Raw genomic sequence first — 18,419 nt, forward strand, 5'->3', positions numbered from 1 at the left:
GGAACAGAGTGGTGTGACAGACAGAGTGATGAAGCTCATATGTGTTTGCAGTATACAAGCCATGGACGGTTAAGACTGCTGACTCCACTGTGTGACCATCTCTCTCTCTCTCTGTCTCACTCTCACAAGCAACGTGCAAAACTTTCAATAGCAAAAACTAATAGCAAAACATACTTACAGTAGCTGATTCAGAAGCACCATATTAGCAAAGTCAGAATTACCTCCTCTCCTAGGTTCACGAAACGGTCGTACATAAAATGCATTGCTGTTCTGTTGTAAGTAATCTTAAAGACTCCTAAATGCATCTACTTTCGGAAAGCCAAATAAAGTGCTTTTGCCTAGATACACACAGCATCTCCCTGACACGGCGGCCTCAACACTAACTGCGGTTACCGAAACTACACCTACTTTCTTTGTGTGAACATTTGGGGGGCATTACACAAATATTTTAACATGACCGTGACATAGACGGGGGGGCGTGTTTTAGGGGGGCGTGTCTTAACTTTGATAAGGAATATCTCTTTGGATTTGAGACTTCAGTCTTTGCAACTTCACAGATCTTCTTAATGCACCAAGAGCTTTTAAAACTCCAAAGAGAAAGGAAAAATGGAAATCGCATCTTATAACCCCTTTAAACAATCGTGAAAACTCTGGATCATCAGCTGCTCATATGTAAAAGAACATAGTGCATCACTTTCACAGTAGATGGTATATAGTATATACTACTCAGTAGCAAGCAGTATTCCAAGCAGTATTCCATTCTGATTGTTAATTATGAACCACCTCCTATTTTGAGGATGCCTATAAAAGTTTAGCTACTGTAACCTGAGTGATTTTGTCTCTAAAGTATGGTAGCATTAGAAACACACAATCAAAGCTCAGTTCCAGCCTCAATGCCAGCAGGTAGGACAGCTTCTCTGAAATCTCAGGGAGCTTCATCATCTCCCACGATGTGCTTACTAACCACTTTGTACTACACGAACACATGCTGCGGAAGCTGATCATTTGAGTACAGTCTAAATGATGGTTTACTTCACAGGAGACACGCAGAAAGCAGCTCCACTGCAGCAAAGCTAATCAGTGTTCATAAACTCAGGCTATACAACATACTCTTATTTCAGCAGGGACTGGTATTGCTGTCGAGATAAAGAACTGATGGAGAGTACATGCTACAATCTACAAGTATATTTGTTTAACATGTGAGTGATTAAACTGAAGACAGACAGACAGATAGTATACATGGTAATTCACACTCTTAACTCTACATTTATTAAATCAAAGCAGCAGCAAATAACTCTAAAAGAGTGTCATGTTTATCTCTCATGGGCATGAGTGTAGTGTAAATTCTGCAGTTAGGCATTGCAGCGCCAAATCGTCCAAACCCCTCATTTCAAGATCCAGGTCACAGTCTCCCGGCCTGGAGCCAAATCAGACATGCTGAGTGCAGTTTTATTGGAGCAGGAGCAAGTCTAGCAAACTCAAAAGGACTTCACAACAAGAGAGTTGAATTCCATAAACAAGTATGTATGTTATTTGCACCCTATGTGCTCTGTACAAACTACATGGATAGAACAAGTAGTGTTGTAGTAGCCATTTTGAATAAAAGTTGATGTTGGTTGCTTTGTAATCTACAATCCAGATGGCTTTTCTGATTCATTTAAAAAAGTCTGTCCAAAAAAAAAAAAAAAGTGTTAATAAGGTGAGAAATGTTTTTCAGCCTTTAATTAACAATGGCTGTGCGGTGTGGGCCAAAGACAGCAGCACCTTCTTTGCATAAAGACACGTTGTGATCTGGTCTTAACTCGAGGCGTTAGCCATAATGAGTGACTCATAGACTTCTGCTAGAGCTGTGCGTTTGGTTAAGATGAACTGTTTAGAGCATTGAGTTCACATCATATTCGCTTAGAAGCAAGAGATGGCTGATTATGTGTTATGTGATTGTTATTTTTAACATACTGCATCATGCCTTAAAGCTGAAGTGTGTAGTTTTTGTGAACTAAATTGCTAAATGATTTTAACAAAAGGTTTCTTGAAAACTTCATCTTTCTGTCAATAGTTGGACAAACTCAAGTCCTGCCCCAAAATCAGCCGGTGTTGCTGTGTCAGGTTGGTTGGGATTCTAGAACAATCAGAGTAATGTTTTGATTACATTTTTGGTGAAGTCAACTTACAGATAGTCTCAGCCTTACGTCTGATGCATATGGGACACAAAAGTGGAAACACTTCAGGAGTGCCGAAGTCCTCATCAGACTGGTTGAATTGTACAGGATTTATGTGAGATTTGTGTGTCACGTTCTTTAACTTTCTGCTTGGAAACAAAGATACTGTGGTGCCAATTCCCGTCACGAAAAAAAAGCCATTGTGTTTACAACTGTGACGATGAATGCTTATCGGGATCAACTAAACGCTGGATTTTCAAAAGTATGTGAAATATTTAAAGTTCGCGCCATAGAATCTTTAAAATAAATCAGAGAGTTTTACATACTGGACATTTCCACCCATCGAAACATGACTATGGACGAAACGAACTGTGATTGGTTGTTTAACATGTTGGTCAAATGGCCTTGGCCAATGAAAGCTGCCATGAATTGCAAGACTTATGCGAGACTAACTTACAAATGATTCAAGTTGTGGTAGAGAAATTGTTAATTTTAATGGTTAATTTTCCTTTTTTTTTTTTTTTTTTTTTTGTAGTTTTGTTTACATTTCAGTATTTCATCATGTCATATGAATTAATTTGAGTAAATTTCAGCCTGACATGAGCAGTCATTATGTTATTGATTGTTATTGGATTATTTTAAACAATAATGCTATTTGTAGATTTTTTTTTTCTTAAAAACCTTGTTTTTGATTCTATACAGTAACAAAAGTTTAGAGTCAGTAAGAATTATTTTTCCTTATACTCACCAAGGCTGCATTTATTTGATAAAAACTAGAACAACAACAAAAAAAAGTAAAAAAATAATGTTGCAGAAAACGGTTTAAAATAACTATTTTCTATTTTAGTATACTATAAATTGTAATTTTAAAATGTACACTATAAAATGTAACTTATTCCTGTGATGCAATCATTTCTCAGTGCTACATGATCCTTCAGAAATCATTCTAATATCCTGATTTGATGCTCAAGGAACATTTCTTATTATTATCCTTGTTGAAAACCGTCATACTGCTTAATATTTCTGTTGAAACCTTTTTTCCAGGATATTTTGATGAATAAAAAGGTTCAAAAGAACAGCATTTATTTGAAATCTAAATCTTTTGAAGCATCTTAACTGCCTTAAATGTCACAATTTTTATCAATTGAATGTGTCCTTGCTGGATACAAGTATTTATCTCTTAAAAAACTAAAATCTTACTGACCCCAGACTTTTAAACAGTGAGGCATATTGCTATTATTTTTTCTTCCTCATGTTTTCATCAATGATTTAATGAAAGAATTTAATTATCACCTTGATGCACATTGTTGTGAATCACTCATCTTTGTAATAGTTGATGAAACCTTTCTGAGCATTTTCGTCAGTAGTTTCTTTGACGAGATGCACATTGGATAGTAGGGAGCATTTTTACATTGCATAATTTACACACTTCCACCTTTAATAGGAAAGGATGAATAAATGACCTCATCACCTGTGCGCTTTCACAGACTGTTAGTTTGATAATTGCATCTGCTGTAGAATTTGGCAGTTCTCCGTGGCCGTAAAGGATCCTGATTCCCTGAGGGCCGAGTGCTGATATGACAGCTGTTAGCACACTAGAAACGCTGCAGATATAGAGTAGCGTCATTATAGCCTGTCCACAATTCTGTGTGTTGGTCGTCGTCTTGCACACACACACACACATACTGCTGGCCAGATGGTGGCTTTGAGCTCAGGGTCCTTGAAGGAGACATTCACGGCAGGGAAGAGAAAGAGCAACAGACAACGATATGAAGACGATAGCATGCTGTTAACTAATGCCCCTGGAGGATGCTGGGAGTTACTTTGTTAAAGTACTTTCTGGCTGCTAACAAGCGGGAGGGAGATTCTAGGTCATAAAATTACACGTTTCTGCAACCTCACATGCCCCGCTCTGCTCATGGTTAAATTAAATAAAACAGTGCTGATATAAATGTAGTTTTTTTTTTCCTTATGTCTGCTATTTTTCACTGTGTGTGAAACATTAAGTTAGGGAAGAAAAGTTAAATATGTTATATAGTATATGTTAAATATGTTATATTATACCTATATAATAGACAATATCTTTCTAGTATATACTGTCTGTTGGCTATAATAGATACTTAAAAACCCTATGGAACCAAAAGTGGTGTTTTGCGACTAGGTATACTATTGCAACTATTAACTACGTCTTTTCCCTGAACAAACTCCTAATTTGATGCTTGGTTAGTAACTTAGGTAGTTGTTAAGTTTAGGCATTGGGTAGGATTAGTGATGTAGAGTAAGTGCTTTATAAGTACTAATAAACAGTAAGTATGGTAATAATAGGCATGCTAATAAGCAGCTTGTTAATAGAGAGAATTGGTCCCTATACTGAAGTGTTACCCATTTATTCATTTAGCAGAAGAGCTTTTATGCACTATTTTTCTTAGTATGAAATGAGAAGTTATAAGTTAAATTCTCTTTTAGCAGATATAATGCAACATATACAACTCACTAGCAAGTCATGCAATGTGATATAACTAAAGCCTATTGGCTATTTAATAGTTTTTTTTTTTTATAGAAATGCACCAGGTTATTGCAGGCTGACTTCCACACTCATATTTGTGTTTCAAAATAACAAACCTTACCCAACAAACTCTATCACACACACTCAAATCCCCTGTCAGCCCATCCCAATTTGCAGCTGATTTTTTTTGCAAGTTTCCTCAGCCGTCAGCAGTTCTTCATCCAATTAAAGACAAAACAAAACACCAGAAAAAGTGCACCAAGAGAAAAGCTGCAGCCCAAAACATATACTATCCATATTCTGTACTATTTAGTATGCTGGACTATAAGATTAGTGCATATTAAAGTTTCATCTAGAAAATGAGTTTATGACTGGCATCAAATCATGTTTGTATGTAGTTTTTTACATAAAAGGAATGGAATGTTACACCACTGTCTGAAAATTTGAACGGTAAATAAATACTTTTAATCAGCAAAACAGTTTAAAGTAAACAACAGATCATTGTTTACAGCAGTGTGTAAATAATATTCAGAGATCACTGTAGACCTAATGTAATAGTCACTGGTTTAAATGACCTGCTTTCGAGTGTCTGTAATGATGGCTTTGGATGGGAACATGATTTAGTGAGCAGTTCACCATTAACCTGAATGTTTTGAACTGAAGGTTAGATGTAATTGTTGTAAGACTCATAACGTGGGAAGTATGTAATTCTGACATTACCCTTTACAGTAAGTGGAGCAAGATAATTATTAAAATGATGACAGTAATGCTGCCTGTGAGGTCAGATTGTATTGAAGAAAACCCCTTTCTCTTTATTAACCACAGTACTTTTTCAGTCAAGTGGCATGTGTGAGAGAACACTTGTCCTTCGAACGTTCATTCCTATGTCTTTTTGTGTCAAAGCAAAACAACAACAACAAAGATGTATTCATGTTTGGCTGTACATTAGGCTGTATTGTGTGTGATCCAGGGTTTAGCATTCACCTTGAGACTGGTTTGGTGATGTTCCAGGAAAAGCACAGTGTGTGTCAGAGGGTCATTAATCAGAGGCAGAGAGAGAGATCAATAAACCTGATCATTAGTCTCATCAGCTGCTAACGGCGAGCTGAGATCATCTGATTCGCCTACAGATCTGGCACTTCACCCAGGAGAAACTGTTTAGTGTCATGTTCTCTGCCTTTCATGATGGAGCGTTGCCTTTAGGGAGACGCAACCATGGTTGATGGGATTTACTGTCACAGGATAAGCAGATCTGCTTGCTTTTACATATAAAACAGACTAGAAATGTCATTTGTTTTTACACTGACTTTTTTTTTTTTATCCGATGAAGCTTTTATTTGTAGAAAATATTTCACCATAGTTCTCATATCTCTTTGCTTGATTTTAATTCAAATGTGACTGGAAATGCAAGGTTTGACGTCAGTCATTGGCTTTTAAGTATCTTGTCATTGACTTCAAAACTGGTGCTGTATTTGAATTGAATAAGACAGCAGGAAGATTTTAAGTGAATCATTATCCATGTTTTGGTGATATGGACTATGTTTTATGTACTTGGTTGATACTTTTTTGTAATTTTTGGAGTTTACCATAAGAACTAACCCCAACTCATAGTTTGAGCACATTAATCTAGAATTAAAGGGATAGTTCTGTCATTAATTACTCACCCTCAAGTCATTCCAAACCTGTAAGACCTTACAAATTAAGATGATGAAATACGAGAGCTTTCTGATCTTGCATAGACTGCAAGAGAACTACCACAGTCAAGGCACAGAATAGTAAAAACATCTTTAAAAGTCCATGTGGCATTAGTGTTTCAATTGTAATTTTATGAAGCTACAAAAATACTTTTTGTTTGCAAAGAAAACAGAAATAATTACTTTCTTAAACAATTTCTTCTCTCCCATGTCAGTCTTCAAACTGAGGTTGAACCACTGATGTCACATGAACTATTTTAACAATGTCCTTAGTATCTTTTCAGGCTTTGAACGTGTCAGTTGCATTGCTGTCTATGCAGAGCCAAAAGCTATTGGATTTCATCAAAAATGTCTTAATTTGTGTTTCAAAGATGGACGACTGTCTTTCGGGTTTGGAACATCATGAGGGTTATTCTTAACAGAATTTTCATTTTTGGGTGAACTAACCCTTTAACTTGGTCAGTTAACTAGATAACGTGGTCGTAACATGTTTATTTCAAACTGGGAGAAAGAAAGTGTGACTTTTAGTGTTCTCATTCCTGTAGAAGTTCTATTCTATTCTGACTCTCTCTTTTCTCTCACACTCTCGGCGGATTCCTTGTTGACACCTGAAGGTGTGAATTATTCATTTCTTCAGGCAGATGAAGAATGGGTGGCAGGGGCACGTGATGCGCTCACAAACACTCAAACACGCTCATGGGCACATATACCGTACATACACTACTGTTTAAAGTTTTTTTCTTTTAAGAGATTAATACTTTTACTCTACAAAGATGCATCAAATTGATAAAAAAAATAGCAGAAAATACTTTAAATAAATAACTGAATTGCGTGAAAAATGTCATTGTTTCAACAAAAATATTGTTAAACATAAAAAGAAATGTCTCTTGATCAGCATGTGACCATCATATCAGCATATTAGAATGATTTCTGAAGGATTATGTGACACTGAGGGCTGGTGCATCACAGAATTTTTAACTGAATTAAATGAATGCAGCCCTGTTGACCATAACCACTAGGTTATATAGTTATTTTGTTTTAATAGGCCTAAAGCTTTCTGTAAATATTACTTTTAGCATTTTAGAATAATTTTTATTTTATTTTTTACATGAAAATGACCCTTGGCATTTTTAAAGGGTAATTTTTGTCATATTTTCCAAACTTTTGGAGACAGTTTTGTCACCAGTGTCTATAGCCTGCAGCTAATATGAATATAGAGAGAAATAATAGCTCTAAAGTACATTACTGTGCATTGCATTTTCCTTCTGGCTGCATCTGTTAGAGTTTGTGCATTTTTCAAAAGAAATCTGCAACTTCAGTTCCCCATAGAGAATCAGCATATAATTAATGTGAATTAATGGTAATTCTGTAGAAGGTTCTGCATTAGTGACTGTGATGATAATATAAAGGTCATAATTATTAAACACAATATTAAATCGAATTTACAAAACAAATGCATCAGATGATCACAATAAAAAGTTAATCATAGTATTTTAATATCTTGGCAGCGTGTGGACTTGGATTTTGAAGAAATGTTAATACTTGTTTGGAAATAATAATTCTAGAAATGATCATATATAATGCTGATGATAATACATGGAAGCGCTTATCATAACTATGATAATTAGATGATTTGTTTTTCCCCACAGGTCAGTCGTGTTTTGAAACCCGGTGGCCGTTTCATCTCTGTCACGTTTGCGCAGCCACATTTTCGTAAGGGACTCTACGCTCGAGCGGAGTATGACTGGTCTATCAAGCACTATCACTATGGCAACAGCTTCCACTACTTCCTCTATGTTCTCACCAAAGGTGAGGAGCTTAGCTCTGAGGATGCTGCTCTGGAGAGAAGACTGCTTGATGAAGCTGAGGCTCCATCCACCAATATAAGGTTTCAAGAAGCAGATTCTGAGGACTTCCTGAATAACATTGGATTATAGGGAGTTTAACATCTATCAATCAAGAGACTGCTGACAGAAGTTCTACAGCATACTTATATATTTTTTTTGGCTCCTAGCCTAGCGCAACTAAAATTACACTTCCTCTCCTTTTTTTTTTTTTTTTTTTGTGATGTTAAGGACAACATTACGCTGAAATAAAACAAAACAACCAGAGTACCCTCCCCTCTGGGATCCTGTAAACTTTTAGAATTACATGTTTGACTTTTACGCCACTCTGTATCCGTTTAGAATTGGGTCAGTACTTGGAACAACTATATGCTTTTAAACTATTTCTTTTTAAATATCTTGTATATTCTTTAAAAGCCTTTTTTTAAACATGCTTTGATGTGAATTTGTACTCTGTTCTGTATTTTTTCTCTCTCTCTCTTGCCGTCCTATTTCTCTGTTCAGTTGTGTTGATTGGTATGACAAGGTTGAGTGCTTGACACCTGCACAATTGTGCAGAGACAAATCTGTCACAAACGCTCCTCAAACAACAAATAAACAGACAGACAGAAAACAAACAGCCCTGCTGTGTGCCAGAATATGACAGACATGTCTGCGCTCTTTTGGAAGAGGAATGGCTGCAGTAAATCGGAGGAGGCCATTAATAAACCAGAAATCATTTATTTTTAATTTAGCTCTGGAATGTAATTACCGTCTATTTTTAAGACTTGAGGAAGGTGCCTGAATTTCAGAACAGCTTCCTGTATGCCAGTGTGAACATAGATCGATTTTTATAGTAAATAGAGGAAAGTTTTTCTTAAACCAGGAGAGAAAACATATTTAAACCCACACTATGTCATGGATGGTTGCCAAGGTGTTATGAGTTCTTTTTAGAATTCTTTTTCTTTCTACACAAAAAGCCACCCCAAAAGAGATAGTAGTTTCCCTAAATATGCCTTGGGTAAATCTATGGTATTTTTTTTATCCATTCTGTTGTCTTTCAGGCAAAATCCATCAGTTTAATCGTTTGGAACAGTAATAGAACACCTCTTCTCTGTAACTTGTGCAATTTGAAGAACTCTTTGTGTCCATGTGGGATGCACCCATATTAAAACATAAGGTTATGGATTATGCCCTAACACTTGAAAAAGTAATGGTGAGCATGTACCATTAAATAGTAGCAGTTCACATACCAGTAGCAGTTTCATAACCTTTTAGTTCAGAGTTGATTGTGTCCAGATTGAATGTGTTATCTGTGAAAGCTGATGATGTAGTCACAGGTCTTTCCCCTTCACTGAAGCACTGAGAAATGACGTCAGGGCAGGGACCGTATCAGATGGACGCTGGTATCAGGTGAGCCGCACGTATCGGGTGTAGATTTATTCTGTGATCGTATCCTCACGACATGCTTTGTGGCAGTTCTTCAGGAACCAAGTGCTGCCTAAACACCATAAAGCTGCTGCAGAGAACAGGAGACCCTGATTAGTCTAATGGCTGGTTATGTGTTGTTTACCCCCTCGCAATGCAAACCCACACGCAAGCTTTACTTCATATCGACATTTAAGACCATGATATTCAATAATGTACTTTTGAATAATTGATTGAGTATTTTCAGAAGTGTACCTGTGAAATACTTTCTGAGCTATTGTCTTGTCTTGGAGAAGAACTGGAACAGTTATAGTATGGTACTCAGCAAATTAAATTCTTCATGTCATGGACGTTGTTATTGACAACAATAATGCCTTGTTTGAAAGTTGAAAAACTTTGAAAATGCCTTGATTGAATTAATTTGGATAGATGGTTGATGCATGGAAGGATAGATGGACGGACAGATAAACAGTTGGATGGATGGGTGGATGGATAGAGTGATGGGCAGATATACAGAGAGGAGGATAGACCGACAGATAGGTGGATAAATTCATGGATGGATGGATAGACAGGCAAATAAACACATATGGGTAGTAGATGGATCGAAGGACGGAAAGACGGATGGATGGATGGATGGGTGGATTGATACAGACAGATGAATGGATGGATTGAGAGATGGGCAGATAGAGAGATAGATGGTAAGTTGGATAGAGAATGAGGCTTTTTAGGTCCAGATGGTGTATTTACGACATCTACCAGCAGAGCTAAACAGACCGGCTAACCTGCCAAACCTTGACCCCATTGGTGCATCCCTGCCTCTAGTTTACAGACAGATTGTTTTCATGAGACAATGTTATTGCACACACAAGAAAAGAATCAGAAATTATCATTTGACTCTTCAATATCATTCATCAAAGATTGAGATCCTTCTTTTCATCAAAGCTCATGTGTCTGTTCTGTTGTTAAGCAGGAGGAGGGGTCAGGACACACCATTACATCACCAGAAGCGGCAGTCTATGTGGTATTGATAGCAGACACATAAACCCCCGCTTAGAGCCAGCCAGCTCCATTGACAACAATGCGTAATGCAGCTTAGTGCAACATTTACTCTAGAGACGTATATGAGATGAAAAATCTAAATTAAATTGAAACTGAAATTTCGACTGATGCAGGTTTTTTTTTTTTTATCTATATGAACTAGGTCATATAATGCGTATAAATGAATGGTGTGGTTTCATGATAACACAATATTGTTTATATATTTACAGTATGTAATATTTCCAACTTCTCAATTAACACTATTTTGGAACTGACATAAGCTTCTAAATAATTAACACCTTTCTGATGTCTAATATAGCCAAAAATGGGCATATATTACAAATATTTGCAGTCACACTTCATTTTAAGACCCAATTCTCTAAATTAACAAATCATTTACTATGACTTTTGCCTTAAGGGGGACCTAACACACACAATTTCACTCAATCTCATGTTAGTCTTGAGTAGAGTAGTACTGCATCCTATATATTGCAGTTCTAAATCATGACTGGGATATTTTATAGCTGGGACCGCCCCATCTTTCAGTATCAAATGCTGTGCAAAAATCGAGCGATGATCTGGGACTTATTTATAAATCGTTTATCAACAAACACACTTGGGAAACCGCGCTGCTATCTGGTAAATCAAAAAATCAAACTGCATTCTGTTTACATAGCGCTGGATTCTTCAGGAAGCTGAACATCTTTCCCTCACAACCAAAAACACACCTCTTTAGAGACATTCTTCCCCAGAAAGTCCCCTGCAGCATTGCTAAAGGAAATGTGTTGATGGGCACCCTTTTGCTCTCACTTTGGTGGATGTGTGTGCGGGAACACTCTTCCGGAAGAAATGCCCATATAAGGATTTCCACCCCTTCCTTACGTCATGAAGAGCCATGATCGGAAAAAACTTTTTTGAAACTTGTAAGAAACCCGGAAGTGTGTATTTAGCACAGAAATACTCTGTTATACATCCAAATCATTTTTTTAAACTTTGGCCATGTTTTGCATCAGAATCCAACTCTAACAGTGTAAACAATTTGGAATGCATAAAACAACATTGTACCAACCCCTTTAATAAACTCATAATTTGCTGCTTAGTTAGTAACTTGGGTAGTTGTTAAAGTTAGGTATTGGTTAGGATTAGGGATGTACAATATGGTCATCCAGAATATGTGCTTTATAATTACTAATAAACCGCCAATGTTAATTAAAAGCATGCTAATAAGCAATTAGTTAATAGTGAGAATTAGTCCCTATACTAAAGTGTTACTGTATTATCGAATTTAGTACAAACTATTTTTTTTGGTTTAAGTCAAATTGTGTGCTTTTAATGTGGTTTGCACATGTTGTTTTGGGTCTGGTTTTGGATGGATGGATTTTGGATGGATGGATAAATTGATTTTTGATGGATGAATTTGTAGATTACTTTTATTGGTATTCTTCAAACTTTGGTTCCAAGTTGAACACCAACAATGCATTGCAATCCATTACATTTCTCTGTCTGTCATTTCCAATTCAGCTTCCTTAATGGTGTGGCTAGTTCAATTCAAATTTATTTGCTGTTAATTCAGTATAATGGGGAGTTTAGGTAATTCCTGGCATGTATCTCTTTAATTGTATAATGGTGCAACATACAAAAGTTATTTTTTTGCTGAGCTGCAAAATTCTGGAACAACATTTCTATTCCTATTCCACAAGCTACTCCTAAACTCAAAGCAAAATGATAGGATGAATATTAAGTCCCAAGCCAAACCCTAAACCCAGTACTAAAACATGATTGGTTGACAGGAATGTTGTACAACAACCAACCAGGATGTAAATCCAGGATCATGTCCTACTTGTCCTTGGATAATCATGGTAAGCAGATCCACACTGAGCCATGCGATGAATGAGAATCTGGTTTGTAACATTAGTTTTGCTCATCAGTTCCTGATGTCTATCTACAATGCTTATTAAAAGTAAAAAATGCCAAAAGTATGAGTATTTAATTTTGGCATTATGACATAGATATCAATTCCTCTGTGGCTGAATGTGAATCTGTGCATATTTATGGTAAATACAATCCAATTTAAACACTACATTTTGATTCACAGTGGCGTTAAATGAAAATTTACTGCAAGAAAATGATGGAGATCAAAGTAGCACCAAATGAAAGCTACAAACGGATGAATCAAGAACAGTGCTTTTTAATCAAATGTCTTTCTTTCTCTCGTGCTTTTTTCATTTCTTCGGGCGGAGAGCTCATTTTTTGAGAATCTTGGAATGTCATCTCTCCTTCTTTCTTCCATTATCACGTTGTCATTATTTGCTGAGAGTTGGGCTTTCCATATTGGGTCAGGCCACAGCATCGCTCAGTCAGTCCAGAGCTGCCGTGGGCCGGCTGTCTGTTCAGATAGTGTATCAGTAATCTCCAGCTCTGAGCAGCCTGTGTGAAGCGCTAAGGATTCCCCTGAGCATTGGAGCCTTTCAGGAACACTGCAACAGCCATGAAGGTGAATTAATAGACTGAGTTGGTGAAGCTAGGTGTCCTTGACTGCTCTTGAGTGACTGTCTGATGAACTTTCTGCTGTGCAAGGATCTCGTCTCACATAGATGTTGGGATAACTGCTGATGTTAAACTGCCATTGATCATCTGAAAATCATTTGGAAATTTTAGTGGCCAAACTTGAGCGTGGGTCATGGAGTTAAAGAACGTTATCAGGATTGGATGAGTATTGGAGTTTAAATTGATTTAGGTAAGCCTGACTTGTTTGCAGATGGATCCTAAGCCAAATTGCACACATTGGATATAGCTGACCCAAAGCCCACTCATGGCCGCATGACGGCACAGATCACGGATAAAAGCCATTGATTCTCTTGCGGTTGAAATGCACACATTGTAGCGGAGATGTGTGTCTGACTGTGTGTTAAGAAAAACATCAATATTGCTGTAAAATCTAACTGCATTTCAGAGTGTTTAGAGTAAACAGGAAGCAGTGTGTGGCTTTATCCAAGCTGTGTAGAAACAATATTCAGCTTAAATGAACAACCTCAATAGAAAAAATGACCTGAAATCACCACTAACTTTTAATTTTTATTGTGCAACATCTTCTTTTAAAGGGAGAGTTCACCTCAAAATGAACATTATGCTATCATTTACTCACCCCCATGTCAAACCAAACCTGTATGACTTTCTTTCTTTGTATTGTATAAAGCACTACAGAAATAAAGGTGACTTAACTTCATTTTGGGGTGTACAGTACTCTATCCCTTTAAAGATTTCAAGGAAATGGTCAAATTATTTTCTTGACCAAATACATCAAGACCTAAAATCCATCTTCCAATCCATCTTTCGAAGTGTGGAAGATCCTCCAGTAAAAGAAGTAGCATACCTCAAAGCTCTCATAGGACCTTAAGCCACAAGAACAATCTTCGTCATGACTGTTGGTTTAGCCTGAATCCCTCTGAGTGTGATTACATGGCCATCGGAGCTGGTTCCAAACTTCACCATGCGTCCTTTGAGAAATACAGGCCTGAAATGCACTAACATTTTCTCCATACGGCTTCATCCTAATAGAAGACTCCAGCACTAAAGATCTGTGAGGAGATGACAGGCTGAAAGGAGATTGCAGTTCTCTGGGCTCCACTGGAAGATACAACCATCCTGACATGAATTATATCGAAACATGAATATTTCATTAGACTACAACAGCTTGATCTGGTCATTGCTCCTGGATATTTTTAAATGTCATCATACTTGTTTAATCATGTGATGGATAGTATTTGTGCCTTGTTTATTGGGCAGGCTGTGCATGTGTCGTGATGACCTCAAAATTTGTGTCAGACTTGTTTATCTCTTTGTAATGCAGCCAAATGACGACAGAAACGCACATCTGTATGTTCTTCCACCATTTATTAGTTCACCAAATACAGTGAAAATGGTATTTTAATATGCAATGATTCATTCTTAGAATGTCATGACATTTTTGTTGCTTTTTTTTGCTTAATAAAACGATGTCCCATTATTGAAAAGTATTAAGGTTTCATGCACAACAAACCATAGTCAGTTTCTTTAGAATAATGGTACAAAACAAAGCAAAAATTTCAAATAAAATCAACAAAAGAAACGTAATGTCAAAACAACCTGTCAAATAACAAGTTATTTGAAGATATTCGTAAACAGTGCAGTAGATTTCTAATATCGTAATTTTTCTAACAAATTCATCAACAAAGCTCAAGTCACAGTTTACGATTTCCATATAACAGTAGCTCAACACAGATGTGTGTGTGCAAAAAACTGGAGAAACATTCATTCAAGTCTTTTTTTTTTTAAGAAAAAAAAAAAACCTTTCCAACCAGACTGAATTATAGGCTACTCTCATCCCTGTCTAAAGATTTTTCTCTGAAATATAAACATCATTGTTGATGATTCTTTAAGACGACATACTAGCATATCATTTTAAATAACAAATATTTAGATATAAAAATACAAATATGACTTTTTTTTCTGAAAGAAGCGTGCCAGGGTTAGATTCATGGTGGCACCTCTGTTGGCACCGACGTGAAAATTCATGCAAAGAGATGGACACGACTAAAGAAATGTGAGGAGCTGATAATTTTTTTTTTTTTTATGTATAAAATTAGGCTTGGAAGAAATCAAGATGCATTCATGTTTGGTTAATTACAAGAGGCGGTAATGCACAATGTTCCCCTGTGCTGTACTGATGATGTGAATCCGTGGCGCAGGTGCACAAATCAGCTACAGTGAAGGGCAAAACAATAGATCACCAAACGACGCTTCAAAGACTACACGCTTCAACACCTGTGGTGATGTGTATGATAATATTCTCAATTTCTGAAAAAAGAATATGATGCAAAATAGCGAAAGAAAATATTCACATTGCACCATACATATAGTTCATTTATAATTATGGGAGCTCAATGTCTTTGTGTGTGAAGTCTAAAATGTCTCTAAAAGCAGCAGTCGGATTGAAGTCGACGCTCAAGGCAGATCCATATATGTCTGTTTGTGTGTTATGGGGAAGGTCTTTGAGCTAAGATACTGTACATCTATAGTAACAGAGCGTAAGATGCGGTTCAGTCTTCGGTTGAACTTCGTGTTGCTTACAGCGCTTTTGGAAGATGATGGTCGTGGAATAATAATGGCAAGTCCATCCATCTTAATTCACAGATGAGCCGCAGCGCGCAGCCTCAACAACATCGCCAACATCTTCTTCAAAGCTTCCGTTGTCGTTTATGTTGGAGAATTGCCAGCAAACCCCCAAGGAAATTCCGTCTCTCCCTTCTTTAATTCCCGTTTTCCCTTTTTAGTTCAAGTCTCCTCGTGGTTCGAGCCACAGTCTCTCCATCTCTTTGCAGTCTTCTTCACATGCACAACCGACAAGTGCTTCGAATCGGTGATAAAAAATTGAAATGTCTTCAAGGCATCGCGCGGGTTTACACGCCCGGTGATGATTTGTCGGTCATGCCTTTCAGCACCTCGTCTATTCGGTCGTCCTCGATGACCACTGGAAAGAAGAAGACAGACAGCTGGTGTCAAGAGCTTCGCCGATCTAGCATGCGTGTTCAGTGCGCTTTGAAACTGCGCAACAAGATTCGACACACAACAAACGTATTCAAATGCGTTAAAATGGATATTAAATGTGAAACAATATCACTTAACAAGGTCATTTTTCATTCGGGTTGCATGAAATAGCCTATTATTTAGCCAACATATCGAGGAGACTGGTGACAGTTTGACATTTTTATAGACGTCAAACTGTCAAAATATGCATGCATTTAAATTTATTCTGTCATTTTCTCGTCTTTATGTTGTAATCCCGTATGGATTAATTTATTAAGTGTTATGAGCTGACAGGCTCGATCACTATTCACTACAGCCAACTGCATATATTTTCCCCCGTGCAATTTAACGTAAACGGGGATCGAGGCTGTCATTCTCCTCTGCATCTCCTTTTGTGTCGGAAGAATAAGTGAGTGAAAACGCAAGTCTCCATTCCTTTAACTTGAGTAAGTTATCTTCAATCAGGTAACATTCTCACCTCTCTTCGCTCTGCCGATCTGTCCAAGTTTTGGAGGTCTTTTCGCCTGCGACGCTCCGAAGAACGAGTTGGTGTCCTGCAGCCCGCAGCTGAAGGACATCTGACTGACATCGTTGTCCGCTCCGTATCCGTTCATTTTCCCCTCTCCGTACGGCAGAACCTCGGACATGACTGCTGAAGGACGGGTTCGCGACGCAGAAGGCGCAAAATAACTGATGTATGTAGGCAGCTACGGTGGATATCGCAACTATCCCCGCAAAACAAGTGCACTTTTTTTTTCTTTGCGTAGATATCCCCTCGCGTAAATTTCAGACTCCTCGCACCGCCAACTTCCAAACAGACTGGAGTGCTCGGTGCAGAATGAGAGAGCGAGCGAACGAGAGAGAGAGAGAGAACAAGAGCGCGGCTGAGTGTACGACTACATCCGCGGTCGGGTGAAGTCTGCTGTAAGAGACGGGAGATCCCGCGATCATAAAGGAAACCCGGGCGGAATAGTGAAGTCATCCATCCGGGCGTGTGTTTTTAGAAGAGAGAGAGAGAGAGAGAGAGAGAGAGAGAGAGATGGGGACTCCAAGAGGTGCAAGGGTGGCCCCATCAGGCGAAAGCTGAAAGTGGTGAGAGGCAGCACTGAACGGTGCTCTACAGTCTACAGTGTTCACTGAGGTCTTTGTGAAGCCTGTGATCTGGAAGCGAAAGAGGAAAAGATCGCAAGACCTGATGGAGATCACTTTAGATCTCAGCAACTTTATACTGCAAGCTTTATTGTGCCGTTACATTTTGCTGCAATAGGTTTAGCCTATTTTTTCAACTTTGGCCATTTCTTGTAGTAGGGGTTCATTTTCTATTAAAATATAATATTTTGGAGATTTTGGATCTGCCATAACGTCTCCATTTGTAAAATTGATTCATAAACTTCGAATTCATAACATTCTCCGATTGTTTAACATGAATGTTAAAATGAATGTAAAAGCAGTCACAATTCATTTAAAATTCTGTCATTTGTTCACCTTTATGTTGTTCCAAACCCGTAAAATATAATCATTTATTAAAAAAAACATTTTCTCAAAACATAGCCATAGCCTATTTTTTGTTATTAAAGATCACACAGCCTAGTACATTTTCCCCATTCCTTTCCCATTAATTTTTGTTGCCACGTTTCAAATGCATTTTTTACCTATAGGCTACTTTTTTTAATATGCATGATTTTTTACGCTTATCCCAGACCCAGATCAATCTTAAAATAAAAAGTATTAAATGTTATTTTTTTCTTAAAAAATTGCTTAAGCAAAAATAAAGAAATAAACATTTCTTGAAACATGAAAATGAAACAAACATTTAGGCTATAGAAGTTATAATTTCAATAGCTATTCGTTTAAAGGTCTAAAGGTTTCATTTCCACCATAAAAAATAGTTTTGTCCCAGATAGTCTGTATAATTTGTAATAAAAAAAAATCATCAATAGGCTGGATGAAAAATGTGTGAAAATATTCTTAGAGTGTGTCTATTTAGAGGCCTTTCTGTGAAATTTTGGGGACGATATAACCTTTCAATAATCGTTCTAATTTGATGAGAATAGTAAAATCCACACGTGGCTTATATAAATTTAAAAACGTGAACTTCGTGTTGCTTACAGCTTACATAAAATAATAATAATATAAAAAACAGAACTTTGCTGTCCGTTGGTGTGGACGCTAATATTGTTTTTGGTCTCGTGGTGAACGGTCATAC

At 37.3% G+C, this 18,419-nt stretch overlaps 2 protein-coding genes across 9 annotated transcripts in view; one reads left to right on the top strand and one right to left on the bottom strand.

The window, feature by feature from the left end:
- Nucleotides 1-8,820, top strand: part of ece2a (endothelin converting enzyme 2a) — a 62,182-nt gene extending 53,362 nt beyond the window's left edge. For all 8 annotated transcript variants that reach the window (XM_052548596.1, XM_052548598.1, XM_052548599.1 and 5 more), the window contains one exon: nt 8,009-8,820. In XM_052548596.1, coding sequence (XP_052404556.1) covers nt 8,009-8,296 — 288 coding nt within the window. In that variant the 3' untranslated portion in view covers nt 8,297-8,820. The remainder of the gene's footprint in view (nt 1-8,008) is intronic.
- Nucleotides 8,821-14,525: 5,705 nt separating this feature from the next.
- Nucleotides 14,526-17,174, bottom strand: LOC127951020 (calcium/calmodulin-dependent protein kinase II inhibitor 2-like). The gene is made up of 2 exons (XM_052548605.1): nt 16,692-17,174; nt 14,526-16,157 (listed from the first exon to the last, which is right to left on the bottom strand). Exons 1-2 carry the CDS (start codon nt 16,858-16,860, stop codon nt 16,087-16,089), a joined length of 240 nt encoding a protein of 79 aa, XP_052404565.1. The 5' UTR covers nt 16,861-17,174; the 3' UTR covers nt 14,526-16,086.
- Nucleotides 17,175-18,419: the final 1,245 nt, after the last annotated feature.

This window comes from Carassius gibelio, chromosome B2 (genome assembly GCF_023724105.1).
Source record: "Carassius gibelio isolate Cgi1373 ecotype wild population from Czech Republic chromosome B2, carGib1.2-hapl.c, whole genome shotgun sequence".
In the NCBI taxonomy this organism is placed as follows: domain Eukaryota; kingdom Metazoa; phylum Chordata; class Actinopteri; order Cypriniformes; family Cyprinidae; genus Carassius; species Carassius gibelio.